General features: G+C 42.7%; 1 protein-coding gene across 1 annotated transcript; it reads left to right on the forward strand.

Moving 5' to 3' along the window:
• Window positions 1–1102: 1102 nt before the first annotated feature.
• On the forward strand, window positions 1103–21047 carry TIMM44 (translocase of inner mitochondrial membrane 44). Its single transcript, XM_035568104.2, has 13 exons — window positions 1103–1348; window positions 3427–3534; window positions 4025–4195; window positions 4750–4830; window positions 5485–5634; window positions 6696–6835; window positions 7323–7408; window positions 8419–8511; window positions 8846–8970; window positions 10653–10703; window positions 13449–13538; window positions 17476–17586; window positions 20279–21047. Exons 1-13 carry the CDS (start codon window positions 1322–1324, stop codon window positions 20396–20398), a joined length of 1353 nt encoding a protein of 450 aa, XP_035423997.1. The 5' UTR covers window positions 1103–1321; the 3' UTR covers window positions 20399–21047.
• The last annotated feature ends 1363 nt before the right edge of the window (window positions 21048–22410 follow it).

A 22410-nucleotide genomic window follows, 5' to 3' on the forward strand; every position in this document is an offset into this window, starting at 1 on the left:
CAGTCTCAGTTGGGAGCAAGGACCAGTATGTGAGTGGGAAACATCTGGTGCAGGTAAAAAGGCAGGAGGTGGGATAAAAGGCAGGAGGGTGGGATGTTTCACCTTTTTATACAACAAGTATAGTTTTAATTAAGCAAATTGAAAGTGATTATTTGGGTCAGAATTCTTGTTGCAGGAGAGATGAAACTTTATGCTAAAGGATTAGAAAAAAGGAGTAAAAAGCCATTTGAAGTGTAATCATGCAATTAATGTTAAAAGTAAAGCTTATTAGACTTTTCTTCAGGTAAAAGGTTCCCTCTCTGTTTCATGATATTCCTGAATTGCGCTGCCACAATCAGAGTAGCCAGAAATCCTAGACGTGGAAAACCAGCTTGAATTAGATACTTCAGAGCTACTGTGTATGGGGGGGGAGGGGGATGGATGCTTCACAACTTCAACACTTTCTCCCCTTCAACCTCCAGCCCCTAAGTTTCAAGATAACATACTTTTCAAAAATGTTTTCTGTACGCTTCAAGCTAATGAATTTTAGTTTCTTTTGCTTTTTCAGTCACAAAAAGCTAGCATAAAATAAACGCCCTTTCCAAAAGCTCATTCTCATGCCAATTGTTCTTCAGTTACACTCACAGAAGCACTTACAGGATGTACAGCTCAATTTACACAAAGTTTTTATATTGCAGTTCAGTAATGGACAGTTCTCTTGCACAGCTCTGCTGTTGAAAGGTAATCTGATGCAGGGAAGTGTAGGAATCTCAGATCAGCTTTGCTATTGCAGAAAATGTAGTGAACAACCCCTGAGTTGGTATGTTTGCTACGAAAGCAGGTAGCTGTTCTCAGAGCTGAAGAAAAACCTGCGCGAATGTCCCCTTCAGGAGATATTTTAGGAGGTACTTCAGGAGATGCTCGACATGCTGCCTAGTCTCAAGAGAGATGCTGGAAGGAACAAAAGAGCAGATACTGCACTTGATCTTTTGTTTTGGATTTAAAAAAAATGCACTCTTCGTAATAAAAAATGTTAGTTACAATGTTGTTTGACTCTCATTTTGATGGTAGGCAGGGCTGTGCAGCCTGGGCTGTGAATGCTCCCGGGGGCATCCAGAGGCGGTTTGTCACAGGCTGGGCTTCGGGAGCTGGCCGTAACTCAACACAACGGCAAACGCTGACTGAATTTAATCGTTTATTTAACTGTCTTAAGGGAGTCTTAAGGCAGAGACTTCACGGGCCTTCTCCCGCCGCCGCCGCCCGTGACGGGGTCGAGCCTCAGCGGCGCGCGGCAGCGGCGTCAGCGCTCGGCGCCGCCCGAAGGTCACACACCGGCCTCAAGATGGCGGCGGCGGCGGGCGGCTGCCGGGTGAGCGTGGGAAGCGGGTGGCGGGCGCTGCCTTCAGCCGGGGCCGGGCCGGGCTCTGTGGGTCCCCCACTGCGCCGCGGGACCGCGGTGGGGTAGCGGGAGCCCCGGCAGGGCCGCTCCTCTCCTCTCCCGCAGTCCCCTGAGGCGCGGCCCGGCCCGGCGGGGAGCGGGGTTGGGGCGCCGGGGTCGCAGTTACCTCAGCGGCGGGAGCTCCGAGGGCTGTCCGGAGAGGCGGGCAGCCTCCGGCCTCATCCCCCCTTCCTCCTCATCCCCTGCCCTGCCTGTGCCGCTGAGGGGATTCCCTCCTTCAGGCTCGGGGCCTTCTGCGTTCTCTTTCCCCTTCACTGGCCTCGCCCACGCTACTGATTTTCGTTAGCTTCAGCACAGTGACCTACGCTGCAAGTTTGAGCTGCTATAAAGCTAGGGAAAGCAGTAAATTTAGCCTAGGTCTGTCTTTGAGCTTCTAGGGAGTCTTACCAGAGCTGTCTGTAGCCTAGGACTCTTCTGTTGATGGGGTCTTACAAGGCTGAAAATAAACCAGGAGGCTTTTCTCCTTTGTTGAGAGGTGAATGGATGTATTAATTCAATGCGAACGGTCTGGTTCTCAAAATCTATTTTTGACATCCTTTGAAGCTTGTTGATCTTCTCATGTGCACAAAGCTGAACGTGGCATTAAGCATTTCTTCCAAAGTGGTCAGTAACACGGAAGAAATCTGCATTTTGGTTAGGAACTGCGATCTGTTAAAATCCAGCAGGCCTTCTCTCCCAGGTTTTAATGCTCTTTTTTACGGTTAATTATTGTAGATGTTTCAATTATGCATATAGTAATCTCATTTACTCTTGCTTGTTACAAAGCTTGTCCTCAGTGATGGCTTGGGCAGCAAATCTGAAGGCTGTGGAGAGCATTTCCTTCTTTGATTCAAACTCGATACTTTTAAGTTCAGCAGTCCAGCAAGTGGAATGTAGGTAGAGCTACAGAGCTGAACTAAAAAGAAAAAAAAATGGAAAAACTTAAAAACTTTAAAAAAGGGGGAGCTGAATTTAAAAGATGTGACTTGCTAGAAACATAGAACCCAGTGAGTTGTCGTAATGTGTATCTTTGGGCCATTAGGGTATTGACAATGATGTCAGATGTAATGTCTGGATTTGGCTTATGGTGTTTGGCAGCATTGTGTTGTTAATGAATCCCAGAATGGCCAAGGTTGGAAGGGACCTCTGAAGATCACCCAGTCCAACCCCCCTGCCCAGCAGGATCACCTGGAGCACGTTGCGCAGGATCATATCCAGGCGGGGTCTGAATATCTCCAGAGAAGGAGGCCCCACAACCTCTCTGGACAGCCTGTCCCAGTGCTCTGTGACACCCCCAGTAAAGAAGTGCCCCCTCATATTCCTGGTATTCCTCCTGTGCTTCAGTTTGTGACTGTCGCCTCTCGTGCTGTCACTGAGCACAAATGAAGAGAGTATGGCTCCATCCTCTTGACCCCCACCCTCCTCTCAGATATTTATATACATTAATGAGGTCTCCCCTCAGTCTTCTCTTTTCCAGGCTAAACAGGCCCAGTTCTCTCAGCCTGAAGCCACAGGATAGGGCAGCATGACAATTTACAAAACTTTTCAACGTCTACAAGCCTGCTAAAACACATAGGCACATTGTTAGTTTGGACACAGAATTAAATAGTCCCAGGTTAAAAAGTGTTTTCCTAAATCTTTCAATTGTAAAGCCCATTTGTTCTGACCATGCTTTGTTCTATTTTTTTTATTATTATTTTTTTATTAGTTTTTGGTAGGTTGGTTGCTTGTTTTTGTGTGTGTGTGTGTGTTCATGCTTGCATTTTTTTTGGTGTTTTTTTTTTTTTTTGTTCTTTAGGGTGAGCAGTTTGAGAGAGACTTGCAGAGAAACAGTTTGGCTTGCGTGATTTGGGTTACACAAGTCCTTAGGTTACTCAGCACTCAGAATCTGTTCCCAGGAGACCAGTAAATATCGTCCATTTGCAGTATTCTTTCCTTTCTTCCTTGGCTCTTTAAGACTGCTGTCATTTTGTATTGTGTGCTAACTTGATTGTGTGTTTTGATTGCAGAAATGTCTCATCAGTGGCATATGGCTTATATCTAGGAGATACCCAGTTCCTGCAGTCCACAGTGGCACCACATATAGAACGAGCACACCTCTTTTAGAGATCAATCAGGTTGGTTAATGGCTGATTTTTTTATTTCAGGATGAATGTGGTTTCTCGTTAGAGTACTGAATCTACTAGATGTGGATACGTTTCTGAGAAGCAGCAGTTCTAGGATGAAAGTTTCAGCTTTTCAAGATATACTTGACAAATTCAAGGATTTTTGTAGTAGCAGAGTCCAAGTGACAGAGTTCAGGAGTGGTGCTCTAGTAACTTCATCTATCAGGTTGTTTCAAGCCTGGTTAGATGTCAAACTGTCCCTGGAGAAGCATTTTTTTTTTTTAATAACTATATAGATTTCTTTCACGGGGCATCAGAAATAGGTCTGATGCTTGGCTGTTTTAAGGGGAAGGTGCTTCTTTTTCAAGGCAGTGGTACATTTTTCTACAACATTTAATACATTAGAAGTGATCCAGTGCTTGTCTTAAGTAAATCTACCTGCTGGCTTTGATACTTGTTTAATTTCTCTTTGGATTCTGCAACATGTAACAATTTTCTTTAGTCTAGATGTTATTCTTCAGGAGGAAGAAAGGGTTTTATATCAGGTTTTGTGGAAAACATCAAACAAGAATTAGCAAAAAACAAAGAGATGAAAGAAAGTATTAAAAAGTTCCGAGATGAAGCTAAAAAGCTAGAAGAATCTGATGCACTTCGAGAAGCAAGAAGGAAATACGTAAGTCTTCCCCATTAATTCTTTTGATGTTTTCATTGCATAGTCGCTAAGCTATTAGAAAGACTCAAATTTAACATTCAGAAATGAACTGTTTAGTTATTAGCATGCCTATTTTTATGAGAAGTTCTGCTCGGCTGTAAATACTGAGAGGTAAATGGATGTCTTAGTGGAAATCTTTCCAGTAAACCATTTGCTGGAATTTCTCAGATAATGAGCAGATAAAATAAGGGGACATTAAATTTGATGTTGACAGTGTTAGTACTTCTTCTATAATCTTTAAAGAATTATAAACAGCAGTAATTAAACGCTGGTGCTGGTTACTTCAGTAGTGTGCACTCTAAAATGGATTTTACCCAGCCGAGAATGTGTTACCTTCTGATTTTTTTCAGTAAGAATGTGTTCCTCATTTGAAAAAAAATAATATATGTATATATATTAGGAAGAAAGCTAAATGTATTAATCCTACTTAGGCCTAAGCAGTTGTAGCTCTTTTTTTGCCCTATGTTACAATGTTAATGGGGTGTTCTATGTGCTAATTTTTTTTTTTCCCACAGAAAACCATTGAATCTGAAACAGTGAAGACCTCAGAAGTGATTAAAAAGAAACTTGAAGAAATCACTGGTACAGTTAAAGAGGTAAAACACAGCCATGGAGTAACCTTTCCCTGTGGCAGTTAGGTTCTCAGGTTCTGTGTTTTGTGTGTATTTGAATTATCACCTTTTCTTTTTTTTGTTGGTGCAAGTTGTTTGCTATACCATAGGTGATCACTGTTGCAGATCTTAAAGGACAGAGTTGTTAACAAAGTTGCAGCATCCTGGCTCTTGTAAACACAGCCTAAGTAATATATATGAACGTGTTGGACTGAGAAATGCATTTGCTAATTCGGCAGGAAGATTTGAATAGCAAAGAGCTGTCTCAACACTACTGTGCCTTCTCTTAAGAAGCAGTACCTAACTGTTTCAACGAACAGAACTGGGATATTTTTACTCTGGCATCGTTGGTCCTCTTTGAGGTCAAAAAAAAATATTTTCTAAATGTATGGGTAGCAGCTATTACAAATGGGTATGGTCCTGTGAGTAGCCAAATTATTGTTCTGCACAGACGTCTGAGTTTCAGTGGCAAGCCACTATTCCAGGAAGTCTCTCCTGCGACACAGAACTGTGTGTTCACCTTGGGTTTGGTTAGTTTTATTGCGTGTGCATCAGGTCTTTAGCATTCATAAAGAAGGCTTACTCAAAATGTGTTTTCACCCGTGTTTTTGTGATCTTTTCTTCCCTGTTCTGTTCCAGAGTTTGGATGAAGTAAGTAAGAGTGATATTGGCCGGAAGATAAAAGAAGGTGTGGAAGAAGCAGCAAAAACGGCGAAGCAGTCTGCAGAGTCAGTGACAAAAGGAGGGGAGAAATTAGGCAAGACAGCAGCCTTCAAAGCTATTTCTCAGGTACTTCAGCTATTTCTCAGCTATTTCTCTAAGTCCAATGCTTCTCTGGGACCCAGTGCTGCGGACACTGCTTGTTAACGTAGAAGCTATGTGCAAGCTTGCGCTGAGTATAAAATTAGATGCAAAATTTTTATTTTAAGACCTTTTCCATTAAGAGGTACTGCTTGTGAGCCATTGTAATAAGCCGATAAATTGAAGAAATGTATTTTATAGGTGTAGCATTCACTCAGTAACCCTAGAAAAGTCTCGAGTAGCTGAGCTTCTATTCAAAAAAGTGTAATGGGGAAGGTTGGTATATTTGTTTGTGGAGTAGAGTAGTAACTGTCCTTTTTCTGTAGACAGGTTCTAGTGGTATTCTTGGGAGCTACTGACTGAAAAACTGGCATGCCTGAAGCTCTCCTTTCCTAGAAGATAAATAACCTAGAAAAGAAATAACCACTCATATGTTCTGACATCACCTAATCAACGGTCAATTAGCTTAAAAATAAATATTCCACTTGACTGGTTACCTATGCCTCCTCAGAAGTATTAGATTAACCCTTGTAAGAGGAGATACCAGGCCAGATGGAATATTAGTCTCAGCAGTTAAGTCAGTTTCTGTTTCTCATAAGATGTCCTCTACTAGCCAATTGACTAGCTAGACGTCAATTTTAGCCACTCCGCACTGTTTTGTTTTTTTTTTCCTCTGTTGAAACCTGTTATCTTACTGCAACTGCTTCCTAATCTGAGAACTGTTTGTCCCTTCTTTGAAGCAAGCTGCTAGGCTGTACCTTGTAAGCAGCCATCAGGGTTTGACTGTTGACGGTGTCTGTGGTTTCTACTACATTGTAAGAACTTCAGGTAGATTCGATACAACCACATGTTTGCAGTCCCAGATGTAACTCCTTAAGCAGAAGGCCTTGGTACTGGTGTGTTTGTCCATAGATAACAGCAAAGAACCATTTGCTGAGTAAGAGAGCCAAGAATAACCTATCTTCTTCCTTCAACAGAAACAATTTTCATTTTGGGGGAAAGGAGGGAAGGAAAAGTAAATCAACCTAATAGGGGTATTTTCTTTTCAGGGAGTAGAAACCGTTAAGAAGGAAATAGATGAAAGTGTTTTAGGGCAGACTGGTCCTTACAAGCGTCCAGAGCGGCTACGAAAAAGAACAGAATTCTCAGGCGAGAGGATTAAAGAGGAACGAGTATTTGAAGCTAATGAGTATGTATTGTTTATAATTTAGGGTAAATATTTCTGTGTACAATTTGATAAAAGCTTTAAAATTTAACTGCAGATCAAAAATGGTTAAAGTGCTGAAATGAAGCTGTAGGGAGAGGTGTGACCTAGCAAAGCAGGTAGGTCTGAGAGCAAATTGCCACCACAAATTGATGATACTGTATCTTCTGATAGCGAAGCTGGGCATTTAATAATACAAAGTGGGTACATAATGTTCTATCCTGAAACTATGACTTGCACCTGTTACGTTTTCTCAATTCTAACATCTTGCTATTGAATTACATTTGGCAGGACTAAGTCTGTGCTCTCCTTTCTGTACTGCCTTGCTCCACTAAATCATGTATCTTTTATGCTGTGCATCAGTGTCACTGCTACTGCTTGCTGCAGTGATATTCAGTGGGCTATCGTTCTTTTTATTTTCACTCTCATGTAAGTTACTTGTTCACAAGTACCCATCTTCTGAACTTTCTAGAGAGGCCATGGGTATGGTGCTGCATAAGGACTCAAAATGGTATCAGCAGTGGAAAGATTTCAAGGACAACAATGTGGTGTTCAATAGTAAGTGTTCCAAAGACAAAGTAGTAGCATGTTATTTTCTCTGATCTGATTCTTGTCACGTGGGATCTGACGCCATCTATGCAACTAGTCTAAATATAATGCAAATCAGGACATTTTGTTGTTGTTGTAGCTGTTGCTGTGAGGTGGTTTGATTAGGAGATCTGTAATATTGTCAACTACGTGTCTTTTCCAAGCTGCTCCTTTTGTGTGCACATCTCTCCCCCAGTCAGGCATTGTCTTTGGTCAGTCCCAGCTCCCTGTAGGTACCTTCACCGTTGCTCAAAGAATTCTAGGTAGATCCACTTTTACACTGTTAAGAGGCCAGGGCATACAGAAGTGCATGTCACCGGGGATAGGGCAGGCCTCTTCTTGTCCTTGAGCTTATGGTGAGGAAAAATCTTGTTTTCAGTGAGCTGGTTTCTACTGTCATCTGCTTAGAACTCTGGAGTGTGAGGAACTTTGTCATTAGGTTGTTGTTGTTGTTTGTTTGTTTTTTGCAAAATGCAAAAGTACTGGATATCTCTACTACAGTGGGCAATAACTTTTGATAGTCATCTAGATGTTTAATATTTCTGAAAAGTGTAAAGAAATGATAGGACAAGGGGCAATGGGTGCAAGCTGGAACATAGGAGGTTCTGCTTAAATATGAGAAGAAACTTTTTCACGATGAGGGTGATGGAGCACTGGAATAGGCTGCTCAGGGGGGTTGTGGAGTCTCCTTCTCTGCAGACATTCAAAACCCACCTGGATGTGTTCCTGGTGACCTCATCTAGGTGTTCCTGCTCCGGCAGGGGGATCAGACCAGATGATATTTCAGGGTCCCTTCCAGTCCCTAAAATCTGTGATTCGGTGAAGATGGGGAGAAAACTAGATTTTGAAATGAAATGTTGTTAATCAACAAAGAGATTTGAAAGAGTGCTAGCAGGTTTCATCTACAACCCGTTGCTTGAATTTTCTAGCTCAGGAACTTAGTGGAAGGACGCTGCTGCTCATGTCTCCTTTTCTTTCAGGGTTCTTCGCAATGAAAATGAAGTATGATGAAAGTGATAATGCATTCATTCGAGCTTCCAGAGCTGTCACAGACAAAGTCACCGATTTGATAGGTAATGCTTAATCATTGCTTTGATTAAATGCAATTCTCTGGCCTTCTAGCTGTGTTGCTAGTGACTGTCTGTGATGTTGTACCCCATGTGGTACCAGCTTTTTGGGAAAGATTTGGGAGCTTTTTTGTATTTTGCATGGGTCATTATCCAGTGCCATACAGTGTAGCAACCTGCTATTGGCAATATAACGACAAGTGTTTGGGTGGGATAAATCTCAAGCGTAACCTACAGCCTGGAGGTGTTTCAAGATGAGTCTTTCTTCCGTCTGTTAGATAACCCAAGGTCCATCTTTCTCTTGTTTTCTGGCAACAGTCTCTCTGAATTGTTTTATCAGGTGGATTGTTCTCGAAGACAGAAATGTCTGAGGTTTTGACAGAGATACTCAAAGTGGATCCCTCCTTTGACAAAGATCGTTTTTTAAAGCAATGCGAGTGTGATATAATCCCCAATGTCTTGGAGGTAAGGTAGGGACTGAGTGTGATGCATTTGTTTTATTTTCTCCTTTACTGTAATATAGAAGACTTCTCTTTCAGTTTCCTAGTGCTAAAATTAAAAGCAGGGGCTGTATTTGCTTCTCAAGCACCCAGCTTTGCACAGGATCGTACGTACAGTAACCTTAGGAATAGGAACTTGCATTTTGCATTATAGTTTAGTTGAAAACCATATTTCATAATTCAGTAGCCTTGCCAAATTTCTTTGGGCCTGGAAAAACAACTGGCCATCTTCTCCCATGAGTAACAGTATGAACACGAGAGGGGTCAAACTGAACTAGGTGAACGAGCAGTTTTGAGCATCAGATGGTGGTGAAGGGAAAGAATTTGGTGCATGGGCACTACTGCTTTCTAAATGATCTGTGACTGCTTCTGAAGACCAGGTCATAACGAATGGTTCAGTGAAAATATTTCTGGCCCTAGTCCAGAAAGTATATGAAACTTTTCAAAGACTAAGTTGTGAAAACACTCAGAGGATGATAGCAGAGATGAAGGGTGTGCTACAAGGTAAATCCATGACGGATGTTACTACAGGTGTGTATAGTTCCGCTCACTGTTACAGTATGTCAGGAAAGCCTGTGAAAGGAGGGTATTCAAAGAGGTACAATAGCAATTGTTTTGGGACGTTCGTATGAGATCGGAAAGATCAAGGCTTGAAGAGAAGGAAATAAATGCTAATAGAGAGCAAAGTGTCATTTTTGTCATCCTACAGTGTAATGCAGAAGCGTGTTATGATGTTGGAAGATCTTATCTCAAGCTGATACATGCCAATACACACAGAAATATTTGTGATACTCTAGTCATGAGGTAGCACGGTAGGATGAATAAAAAAAGCAACTTGATGCTTATAGATACAACCATCCAAACTGATGCATAATTAGTTTTTGTCACTTCTGTCTTTCTAGTGACTGACCTGTGTGTGTATCAGAGGCATGACTGAACTGCAATGTCTGCAGTGAAATAAGACAGTGAATAGTCCAGTCCAGCTCCCTGTCCTGACAGTGCCATGTCGCTAAAGCAAGCTGCAAAAGTGTGGTGCACTTGACTTGGAGCAGTTTTTCACCGGAGGGTTTTTTCAGGCTGTACGTGGCCAGCTTACTGATGCCATCGAGCATAAAGATTTAGAGCCATTACACTGGAAAACACCCTGCCACGTAGAACTCGCTTTATTTTTGAAATCTGCTAAATTTCTAGCATCTGTCTTGTTATGAATTCCAGGTGTTTATTACACGGTTTTAAAGATAAACCTTTTTATGAGTTGCAGTGTGATTTTTCCGCTCATTGTATTTCCTGACATTTTTTCAGCCTTAAAAACTATGGACTTACATCTGTTTTGTACTCCTGCTTCTGTTAGATCCCACCTCCCAGGATTTCTGGGTAGGGTGCATTCTGGTGATGTGCTAGACAGTAGGACTTAAATTTGTGCCTTAATTATCTAAAGATTTATGTACCTCTGACTAGGTCTGTTTATTTTTTTCTATCGAAGTTCTTATTGCTGTTCCTCTTTGATAATTCTTACTCTTTTCCTACGTCAGGTTTTCATCAGATGTGGGGTTTAAGATAGTTTGCTGCTGAAAGTGCTGTCACTTCAACTCTCAGACAAGGCATGTACTTTAAAATGTTCAAAATGTATTGATTTTTCTATTTTAGGCTATGATGTCTGGAGAGCTTGAGATCCTCAAAGATTGGTGCTACGAAGCAGTAAGTATAGCTACTAAAAATGTCTGAAAAGGTTTAGGATTCTCATTTGTAAGTAGGTGTGCCGTGCTTTCTTTGCAAGCCATTTAGCCATTGCATCTGTAATGTTGCTTACCTGTTCTGCCTGGCTACTCCCCCATCTAAAATGTTCGTACTATAAAATGCTAATGCAGTGGATTTTTGGAATAGTATGGATGTGAGAGAGAGTGAATTGAGAGAGAAGCTCAAACTAGTCCAACTAGCTCCAGTTCTACACAGCCATTCTTGATTTGGATGGGCTCTAGTAGAGCCTTTGAGGATTGGTGCACTGTATATTCTAAATTCCAGGGGCAACTGAAGTAGTTTCTAGTACAGAAGTCTCCAAGAGTCAATGAGTCTTTCAAGAACTCGTGACATGAGGTTTCATGGGGCTTCATCAATAGTGCGCAGCTTCAATCAACTTGGTGCCTATGCAGCCCCAATTCACACATTTCCATTATGTTTAACATAATCCCAGCATTGCTCTGGCTGCCTGATTTTCCTGGAACTATTTGAGTGTCTTGACACTGGACTGGTTTGTAGGAGGCTTTATTAAGAGAGATGCAAAACGAAGTGAACACACAGATCCCTCTTAACTTGAGACTTACTTCAGCTTTAATGAGCCAACGGAGCCTGAAGCTATGGGGAATGAGTGGAAAGACAGTGTATGGTCAGCTGTGTTCGAGCACAGCTGTGCACAGTATGAAGAAACTGTACTGGGGTGGCTGGGTTTGGTGGCTCTGTCTGCCCTGTATCCCCCGGTATCTCAATCACAGAACGGTTTGGGTTGGGAGTCACCTCTGGAGCTCCTGTGGTCAAACCTGCTGCTCAAGCAGGGCCATCTGGAGCAAGCTGCCCAGGACCACGTCCAGACATCTTTTGAAGATCTCTGTGGTTGGAGACTTCACAGCCTCTTTGGAAAACCCATTCCAGTGCTCTGTAACCTGCACAGAAAAGAAAAGAAAGATGTTTAGCCAGAACCTCTTGGATTCCAGTTTGTGCTCGTTGCCTCTTGTCATGGCACTGGGCAGAATCCCTGATATGGTGTGGAAAGGTGCAGAGATGTTTGAGCTGACCCAGAAAGGTGATGATTTCCTGCTTGCAGGGTCAAGTTGTCCCTGGAACTGTAACGCAAACGCAGCTCCACTGCAGTATCCCAGCAATCTTGGCAGGCTCAAGTTTTTCTGAAATTGCAGCATAGAAAATCAGCAGCCTGGATAATCTGGCTGCAGAAAACTGAATTTATTGCCTAGATGGTGATTTTATTTTGTACTGGTATAATTTTTCACTGTTGGATAAACTTCTTGAAGGATTGAATATGAATTTGCTGTGATTCAGTGATTGTACTGTTCATTTAACTTCATCGAAGCAGATCTTTACATGACAATGTCATTTAAACATGACAGGACACTTGTTCTCCTCTTCACTCTGCTCCAAAATAATTCTGTTGTCAGCTGTGCAGGCCTATACTTGATTTGTTTCTAAATAATTTAACTGCTTAAAATGAATGTTCTCCTTACTAATGACCACCACCAGAGGGCTGGAAATTCACACGCTGGAAGAGACAGTCTTTAGTATTTACAGTTTTTGAGGTTAGCCGTTGTTGTTGTGTCTTTGTAACAGTACTGTGTGATGTAAAAGTAGGATATTTAAAGCAGTCTGAAAGTAAAGACAGGTCTTTAGTGTTTCAAGCCACCTTTGAAATCGTACCATAGAATTCCTTTCAAATCTCCAGAGGGAAGTAGCAGATTGCTTTGGTTTATGAAACACAGAGCAAGCCCTTCTAAGCTGGTTGTAGTTACAAATTAAGCTCATAAGGCAAGAATCATCCATAAAATAAGGCAAGGTAGGAAAGGAGTCCTATTAATGAGAATCCAGAAGATGAAGGCTCTTGAGCAGAATCATATTGAAAGTGTTACGTTTGTGCTACTGGTTGCTAAAATGTTGGAATACAAACCAGTAAGGCAAGTATACAGAGTTATAGTTTACCTAAAACAGTGGCCTGACAGTATAGTTTAGACCAGTTGACATCCAGGTGTCCCTTCCAACCTAAACCATTCTGCAATTCTGTGTTTCATAGAGCTGTTTCTGCCTGCTGTCCCTAGAATCCCTGTTTTGTAACTCCAACTTTGCTCTAGTCTGTCAGTATACTTCTGTAGGATTTTTGCCTTTAAATGCTTGTGAAAAAGGTTAGAAGATCAGTGGTGGGGAGGCACGGTAGGGACTGCCTCCTGTTTGTTTGATAGCAGCCAAAAATACTGTGATACTTGCTGGAAGCAAGTAGAAATTTGAATCCCCAACAGCAGTTCTCGATGCATAAATAATGAAGCATATGTACCTAAAAGGTGGCAGGAGGTGCTGGTTTGCCTCCAGGTTCTGGCTGAGCGTTAGGAAACCAGCTTCATTTCCAAATTGTTTCTCCCTTTCTGCTCTCAGATCAGAACTTGCAAGTTTCTTGGCTGCCAGTTTGACTCAGTGTGCATATTCTGCTGTGAATGATGGGTCTCCTGTTCTGTCCAGGGGAGATGGGATTCTTAGGGAGAACTTGGTTATGTGAAGCCCAGAACATTTGATGTAGCTGTTTGACATCTTGCAAGACACTTGCATTCAGCATATTTGCAAAAAAACTTGACTTTTACTCTTTTCTGATGGTTCTCGCTAAGCAGAAAATCTCTTTTTCTTTGACAGAACAAATTTAAACATGTAACACAAGTTTGTTCCTTCATTTAGACTTACAGTCAGCTTGCTCATCCAATCCAGCAAGCCAAAGCCATGGGTCTCCAGTTCCACTCCAGGATTCTGGACATTGACAACATTGATGTGAGTATCCTTTTCTGTATTTCACCTTGGGGAGTGAATTAGAAACTCACGACTTCATGTTTTTTCTTCTTCTTTGCTCTGGCTGTTTTTTGCCTCATGCTACTCTGGTATTTACCATTTCTGCTAACAGAGATCATTGTTACTGGAAGGGAGACATGGGATAGATAAGAAGGCGTGATTTGCTGCTGTGTGATCAAGCCTAAGTTACAGCATTGTGGTTTGTCTCCTCTATGCCAGGGCCCCTTGGTCTTAATCACCATGGATTAAGAGAGGCTAATAATAAAGGCAAGTAGTATTTGCCCCAAAAACCCAGTGCTTTCTGTGAAGGGCTTCGTTGATGCTTTCTCTGGATGATAACGTGCAATGCCTTTGTGACTCTAGGTTGTGCAGTGCAGGAACAGTTATCAGAGAGAGTTAACTGCTGTTTTGTATGGCTCTTGATGACTAGCGAGGTAAAAATATCTAATTTAAACCACCCTCTTTTAGTTTAAAGCCGATACTCCTTGTCCTACACTCCCTGATAAAGAGTCCCTCTGGAGAGGGCCACCAGTTTCCCCAGTCTTCCTTCTATTACCCATGTACCTATAGAACCCTTTCTTATTGCCTGTGATGTCCCTGGGCAAATTTAATTCCAAAAGGGCTTTGGCTTTCCTAACGTGCTCCCTGGCTGCTCAGACAATGTCACAGTATCCATCCCAGGCTCTTTGTCCTTGCTTCCACTTCTTTTTCTGGTTGAGTTTGGCCAGGAGCTACTTGTTCATCCATGCAGGCCTCCTGGTGTTTTTGCCCAGCTTCCTCATTGATGAGTTATTAAGTGTCTCTGTAGGGACTGATGTCAGGTCAGACAGTATTCAGTGTTTTCATCAGTAATCTAGAAAGAAATACGAAATTGTTGCTGATCTGTTCAGACAGTTACTGTAAAGCTAGGGGCAGGGCCATTCCTGTAGGAACAGAGAATGCAGTTACATCTACAGAATAAGGATCTAAACCCACAGGTGATCTGGTCCGAGGGAAGGATGTGGAGAATGGCAAGCTTTCAGGTAGAGGTTAAAATGGAACATGGTGATAATAAATACTGTTCATAAAGTGGGAGCTGTTCCTGCTGTTGTTTGGGTACATCGGCTTGCTGGATGGTGCTTCCTTATAGTCATATCCACCTGCAAAACCAGAAGTTAGGAAGAATTCGGCAGCCGTGATGGAAAACCAAGAGAATAGAATTTGGTGCTGTTGGTGGTTTGCTCAGAGGAGTTCTACTGATGCAGATTTTTCTCTATCTGCAGCCCCGTGCGTGAGTCTTTCTTTTTGTGCTCAAATCATTAAAAAAAAAATGGAGTGGGTGCAGGAGAGCTCCAGAAACATCTGAGGAGATGCCCTACAGCAAAAGATTTAAAGAGTTTGTCATGTGTAGCCCTACAAAAGAACAGTGGGAGCTGACCTGATTAATGGCTGAGTATCTTCACAGGGAACAAGAAAATCATCTACCTGTTAATAGACAAGGCGTCTCCTAACACAGAAAGTTAATGTTTGGTCCTCTTCCTCAGACCATTTTGCATTGGTGCCTGATAGGCTTCTAATTTTCTCATCCATCTAGGGGCAGAGGAAGTCATTCCTACCAGTTTGATAAGTTAGGTATTAACTGCAAGCAGGTGCCAAATGAGCAGGAAAATTTCGGTAGCGTCTGCAATTTGCCTGAATATCTTGAGCAATAAATAGCATGTTTTAACAAAAGTAAAGCTGTGGAAGTAATAAACATGACTGCTTTTTTTCTAAGCCTCTTATTTAAATCAAATGTTTTTCTGTATTGTTAGCGTCTGGGAAACCTGATTTCATTTTATGCTGAATAACTTTTTTTCCTCTGTAGGTGCTAATTAGTATAGAGCTGTGCACTGATTCTGAGTAGTGCATGTGAAGACATTTTGTTGTTAGCCTGTTTTAGAAGTCTATTTTCACATAAAGTTTCTCAAGAAAATTACATCATCTTAGTTGAAATATGATCGATGTGGAAAATAATGAGTACATTCTTATTACACCGTCTGTGTTGCAAGAAAGGAGCATAAAAGGATGCTGTATGTTTAAATTTTTAAATGCATTTCCCTAGAAAGGATTTATAGGAGTATGTTGAGTGATATCATCCACAAAAGCTGTTCACTGAATTTGAGAAAGAATATTGAGAAGATTTAAGGGAGTTTACATGCCACAAAGTTTGCAGCATTAAAATTAAAATCGAGTCTTTAAAACATCAGCATAAGAACTCACGTTCCAGGTACCTGCTTAAGCACTCTAATTTCCTACTTCATTAGATAGCTGCTGCCATTAAGTTTAATGAAATTTTGGGTCTTTGATATTTGTTAGGACTATTCATTTAGCTGCCTAAATGTAGTTTTAAGTATGTGACTTGTGAAACAGGATTTCTGAACTTGATGTGGGGGGAGTGATATGTATTCTGTCTTGAATATAGTGTTTTTTTCAGCTGGTAGTAATACCAGCATGGAAGTCTTGGTACCTGTAAAGGATACGCCCTAATCAGTGATGTGGTCCCCCTCCTCCTTGAAACATGCATGGAAATGTGTGTTGTCAGAAATTGTCAGTACCAGATGGTGTCATATAAAACGATTGTCACGGAAATGGGTCCGATAAAGAGCTGTGAGATCTGGTTTTAGATACTTGACTACAGGGCGTTATGCATTGCTGGATGAGCAGGCGCATTCCAAAACTGCAGCCTTGCCTGGAATGGCGTGAGTTACTGCAGTGCTAGAGAACCGATTCCCTCTGGATAAGCAAAGGAGCGTTGCAGAATTGCTGGGTTTTCCTCAGGGGAGAATAAAATGCATATACATTCCATTCCTGGTTCTCATGTCCTGTTGAAAATAGCAGGGGGGAGGAGATCTGACCTCTTGCAGGAATAACGCAGTCGATGTTCTGAGTAGGATATGGGACTACAATGAATAGCTTACCTCGTCTTAGCTGGAGAAGCAGGTGTTGATGTCCAAGTTTGTGATTTAAAGCAGCAATGTGCACGTATAAAATGCAGTGCACGTCTTTGTAAATTGTAGCATGTTCTTGTAACTGTCTCTTGTGATGCATTCTTTGCTATGTGATAAAATGCAATGTGTTTGGTTTTTTTTTTTTTTTGGAAGCATATACAGAAGAATATAATCCTGCTACCTAAAGTTTGCTAATTAAATTTTAAAATCTAGTTCAATACTACTTCATGTTAAGGATCTGTTTATAAGCATTTTCTTTGGGAAATGTAGCTTTTTGCTTTTGTTTTTTTAAGGGCAGGGTTTCTTTTATTATTACTTTCTAATTTGGAAAAGATGAAACAGAGCCTGCTTATCTTTTCCAGATTTTTAGATTTGGAAATACTGTGAAAACTTTCAGAACAATTTTGGGAAATCTTTTAAGTATAGAATAGAATAATTCAGTTCGAAGAGACCTTCAGAGAACATCAAGTCCAACTGCCTGACTACTCAAAAAACAGAAACAAAACAAACAAAGAAAAAAACCCTAACTCATATTATTGAGAGCGTTATCCAAATGCCTTTTCAACACTGACAGGCATGGGGCATGAACTGCCGCTCTAGGAAGTCTGCCCCATTGCTTGACCACCCTTATGGTGAAGAAATTTTTCTTAATGCCTAGTCTGAACTTCCCTGGCACAGCTTTGTGCTGTTCTCTTGCGTTCTGTCACTGGTCACCAGAAAGAAGAGACTGGTGCCTCCCCGGAGAAAGATTGATTTTGGGAAAATGTTTTGTGATAAGGCATGGAGCATTTGTGTGAACAGAGCAGGTATAACTGGGTGAAAATAACTACATTCAGTGCTTGGAGGAGATGGGATTGTTAGCTGTGTCAAGTCACAATAGTTGTGTTAAACACTTGCTGCTTTTACATTAATCTGCAGAAATGTCTAATAGATTTTTTTTTTTTTAATTGCAGCTGGCTATGGGGAAAATGATGGAGCAGGGACCAGTATTAATCATCACTTTTCAAGCTCAGATTGTGATGGTAATAAAGAATCAGAAAGGGGAAGTGGTAGAAGGCGATCCGGTAAGTGATGTTCACCAGCTGCACATGGTTTCCCTAGGCCCCCTGCTAGCCGTGTCAGTTATATGTTCTCTGTAGCAGTTCCCTGTAGCAGTGTGTGGTGTATTTGCATTTCACCTATCCACACACATTATAACTCACACACAAGTGCATGCTGTCTTGCTCTAATGGCATTGCTGAGAACATCAGGGAATATCCCCCTTCGAGCATTACTGCTTCCAAAACAGTAATAGAGTGAATTACTCACCCTGCTCCCTGGCTCGAGTTTGTGGGTGAGCTTGTTCCTTGAAGGGTGAGTCCTGAGATCCCCTCAGGGGTACCCTGAGAGGCGTCTGAGCTCAGTGGGATATTGAGGGTGCAGACTGCTGCAGTCCTTGGAGCTCTCCAGGAATTCTTGTTTGGGATCGCTACTTATAGGATCGCAGGGCCATTGTCTTTTGGTCATTAACTTTCCAGAAATCAGGTCTTTGCCAGTTTGTTTAGGAGTCACGTTGCACAGTAACCCCTCCCCTTAGCACTTAATTACGTCCTTGTCAATCAGTCACACCACAGGGCCCGATATGATTAGAGGGGAGGCCTGATCATCTGAGGCCTGTGTCATTGCAGAGTGGTTGACCCTTTTGTCACTATAGCTAACTTTGTAGCTCGATTCTGGCTGCCCATAGATAGGAACCTGGGTTCTCTCTGATTAGGAGGGTGGTGAGATCCTTTTTGTTCCTTTCAGTCATTTCACACATGTAGCGATTTATTTCTGGAGTCATAGAGTTTCCCATTTCCGTCAGTTTCATTTTCACATATTTTCTTTGTTGTGGTTATTTGGGGACTTGTATAGAACAGTATTAGAGGTTTCTTCACAGCAATTGAAGTTGTAATGGTGTGTTGGGGAACGTTCTGTGGCTTATAGGGGCTGGTTTTGGCCCTTATAAAGGAGATGCCTCCTGGTCAGATACTCAGGGCTTCTGGCAACAGGCTGAGCTTCAGTGCTGCCTTCCAGCCCTGGCAGTCTCTCTTGGTATCGTGGCCTCTTTATCTAATTTTCTTCCAGTTGAGATTTTAAGTGCATTGGTGAATTTTCATCTGGTGCTGCCTCTAAAACATGGTGTGGCCTTCTGTATTGTTAGTTGTAGTACGGAGAGCTGCCTTTTGTTTGGAAATCTGTCTGTGAGGGAGGAGGAACCTGCTGTGCCCTGTGTGTTACAGAATCACAAAATGGTTGAGGTTGGAAGGAGCCTCTGGAGCTCATTTGACCTGACCCCCCACTGAAGCAGGGTTGCTCAGGACCGTGTCCAGACATCTTTTGAATATTTCCAAGGTTGGAGACTCCACAACCTTTGTGGGCAACCTGACCCAGGGCTCAGTCACATTACATGACTGTACTAATAGTCATCACATGCTTTTTTCTGATGGCTGTGCGTTAGTAGCAGTGATGAATTTAGACAGACAGCTTGAGTAAAGTTTCAATTCCCTTCTGGGCAGCTTTGGCAACTCAGAAATGGTAAAATCAGAATAAACTTTGATTTGTGGAAGGAACAGTCATGGAAAAAGGAGAGCAGTTAAACTGATCATAGCACCTGTGATGCTGTGTCAGATTTGGGTTCCTAGGAGCACATTTTCTGTCCGATAGGCAGTGTCACCTCTTTCCTGAGAGATGCAGAGACTTTGTCATGTGTAGCTGCAGTGACTAGTCAGGGAGTTATTTTCGTAAGACCATGTGCCGTGGTTTTACCCAGCTGGGCAGCTGAGCTCCGCTCTCTCATTTCCCCTCCTCAAAGGGAAAGGAGGAGAAAATCCGATGGAAAGGGCTCAGGGGTTGAGATAAGGACGGGGAGATCACTCAACAATTTCTGTCCTGGGCAAAACAGACTCAGCACCAGGGAGATTAATATAATTTATTACCTGTTACTAACAAGCTAGAGCAGAGAGAAACAAAACAAGACAAAAAAACTAAAAACACTTTTAGTGGTGGGTCCCTTTGGAGCCTGCTGAAACTGGCCCTTATCTAACATGGGGCAGCTGCTGGATTCTTCTCGCAGAGGCCACCCCTGCAGCCCACTGCTACCAAAACCTTGCCACATAAACCCAATACACCATAAGCAATGGATTCAATTCATGGTATTCAATGGATTCAGTTCATGGTATGATCTAAGCTACGTAGATAAGTTATTATTTTTACTTTCTGTCCCTCCTCAGATCTAGTGGTGATAATTTCTAGTTAATTTGGGCTGCTCGAATGGAAGTGTGAGTGCTAGTGATGTAGCTGTGGGGAGAGGATGCAGCTCTCAGGCTGGTGTGGGAGTGGCAAAGCTGGAGGGAAGAGCCTTAAACTTGATTGAAGGCTACAGACAGCAGGACAGCCTGACAGTCAAACCAGTTTGAAACCAGAAATGTAATAACAGTTGATGTATTGTTAATAGAAAGTTGGCTGTGGTGTCAGTTAATGTTTGTCAGCCAGAGATATTTGGGAATTCTAATTCTGTTTTCAGATATCGAAAGTTTATCTGTTCCTGATCGGGATAAATTTCTAACCACAGTTTAGTAAACGTTGCTGGAGCTAACCTTGTTTGGGACCTTTGGGCTTAGAACCTACCGAGAAAAATGACAAGCCTCTGGAGGAAACATTAAGCATCTCCCCAGTCAGTACTGAGCTAGAGGTCTGTGACCGTAATGCGAGCTCTAACAAGGATTTTCCTTCCAGGACAAGGTTCTGCGGATGCTGTACGTATGGGCACTGTGCAGAGACCAGGATGAGCTCAACCCCTACGCTGCCTGGAGGTTATTGGACATTTCCTCATCAAGCACTGAGCAAGTTCTCTGAGAAGAAATTACGTCTGAGAGCTTCCTGTCCCTCTCTTCAAGCAATGCCGGTTCTGAATTTGCACCAGTCTACTGCATGATGATCTGCGGGGGAAAGAGGCTAGATTGGTTCCTTTTCAGAAGAACAGGCTGTGAGGTGTGCCATCGTTATGCCAATTCCCATCATGAACTGGACGAGTCTGACACATCTGCCTTACACTTTGCTGTGTAGCTGTTGCACTGTAAGGACGTACGGTAGATTGTAATGTGAGTGCTCTAAGACACTAGCGGCTGCTGTTGGCTCCTGTTTTAATCGTGGCTGAAGGAGGCTGGTTTGGGTTCTGTGTATTTCCCAGTGCTTCCAGTGATACCCACAGAGGTGGGTACTGAAGAACAGTGCAGTGAGATGTGGCGGGTCTAGTTGCGATCTGCTGTCATCCTCTGATGGCCTTACATCGGCCCTGAAAAGAACTTAGAGGTGCTTTTAAGGCACCGTTGGTGTCAGCTAATCCACATCTCATACAAAGTTGCACCAGTAAGCCTTCTGTTGCTGTAGTGTCTTGTACCTCACCAAACCAAATGCAATCAGGTATTTGCACGTGACTTGGAGTAGAACAGAGTCAGGATGGAGGTGTTTGCATACATAAACGCCCACAGTTCTGCAGGGGGAACATTCTTGTTTGTGGTGTTTCTGTTCATTGTGTCAGCTGGTACCACTAAGCACACACCTGCATTTCTCTGCCAGGCTAAGCTGATGGTGTGGAGGAGACAGGCTCTAACTGGCTGCCGGGAAGCAGGATCAGGAATAAGGATGGACAGAGTAACAGCAAATGAGGAAATAAAATGCAATAACAAGTAGAACGTCACCTCTTGTAGCTCGGACAGTGATTAAGTGAGATGAGAAAAGAGGATGCGTTTCCCTTACTGCGTGAAGTTCTTCCCAAGCATGGCTTTCTTCACCGGATGGATTTCTGCTTTGGGGGGTCACACACCTGTCCTGGACCGGGTAGCAACTGGAAGGCGTCAGAGGGCAAGCTGCAGACACGTTTACAAAGAGTCTTGGTTCTGAGCTTCCACTGAAGGCTCAGCTTGGGGATTGTGGTGGGGTTCAAATCCTCAGCTGCATCCCCTTAATGGAAAGTGAGGTTGGGGGGAAAGAAAATAGTCATGGAAGGTCATCAAAGGGCTGATGTGCTGCTGTGTTCTGCCTGTGCACAGAACAGGGTGATGGTGGGTAGCACTTCTTGACGTGGGGATGGAAGAGTGTCCAGATCAGTTCCTTTGAGTGTAAATGGGGTTCTCTCACAGCCCTTGGGGGAAACGTTTCAATCTCACAGCCCTTGGGTGATGTGTGCAGCAAATTCAATAGCAGTCTACCCTGCCCCATAGAAGATGCCCAACTTGCTGCCTGGCTACCAGGCTAGGTCCTTCTGCTCCCAGGGCAGGCTGGGGGTGGGTGGGATGTAGTCCCTGCTGCCTCCCTCGTCACAGTTTTCTCACTGGTGCTTTTGCCATTGAAATAATTTCAGATTTTTACTCAGATGTTTTAAGCGCTAGCACACAGACTAAAGATCTGAGCAGAATTAATTCTACAGTGCAGAAATCAGCCATGAAATAGGGAATCCCTGTATCTGACTGCCTTCAGAAATGGAGGACGATGTGGACCTCACTCGGTGAGGCTTTTTCTGGGATGGATCTCATCTAACATCTCTGCACGCTGGCTCTACTGTGCGTGGAGAGACTTAATTCTTTATTTGAGTGTCTGGACTGCTGAGTGGAAATGCAGTGTCTTTGAGATACTTCCTGAACTTCATCAGGGGTGGGGAAAGTCTCATCACCAACACGATACAGAAATTGAGTCAGTGGCCTCGGAACATGAAGACTGCTCATCTCCTGCCCTGCTTCCTCCGTAGCTGAACAGAGGCTGTCACTGATAAACACGAGTCTACAACAGCCTAGGTATGTATGTGCAATGTACAGCCTACTGTCCAAAACTTTTGAGATACTTCTATGAAACATGTGCAAAACTTCTTT

The sequence above is a fragment of the Cygnus atratus genome, chromosome 26 (assembly GCF_013377495.2).
Source record: "Cygnus atratus isolate AKBS03 ecotype Queensland, Australia chromosome 26, CAtr_DNAZoo_HiC_assembly, whole genome shotgun sequence".
Lineage (NCBI taxonomy): Eukaryota > Metazoa > Chordata > Aves > Anseriformes > Anatidae > Cygnus > Cygnus atratus.

Bases quoted from the DNA above. Each gene is read 5' to 3' on its own strand.
- TIMM44 (XM_035568104.2), top strand. From the start codon at position 1,322: ATGGCGGCGGCGGCGGGCGGCTGCCGG. The intron at 8,971-10,652 runs GTAAGGTAGGGA...TTTCTATTTTAG, and splicing joins TAATCCCCAATGTCTTGGAG to GCTATGATGTCTGGAGAGCT. The intron at 13,539-17,475 runs GTGAGTATCCTT...TTTTAATTGCAG, and splicing joins TGGACATTGACAACATTGAT to CTGGCTATGGGGAAAATGAT.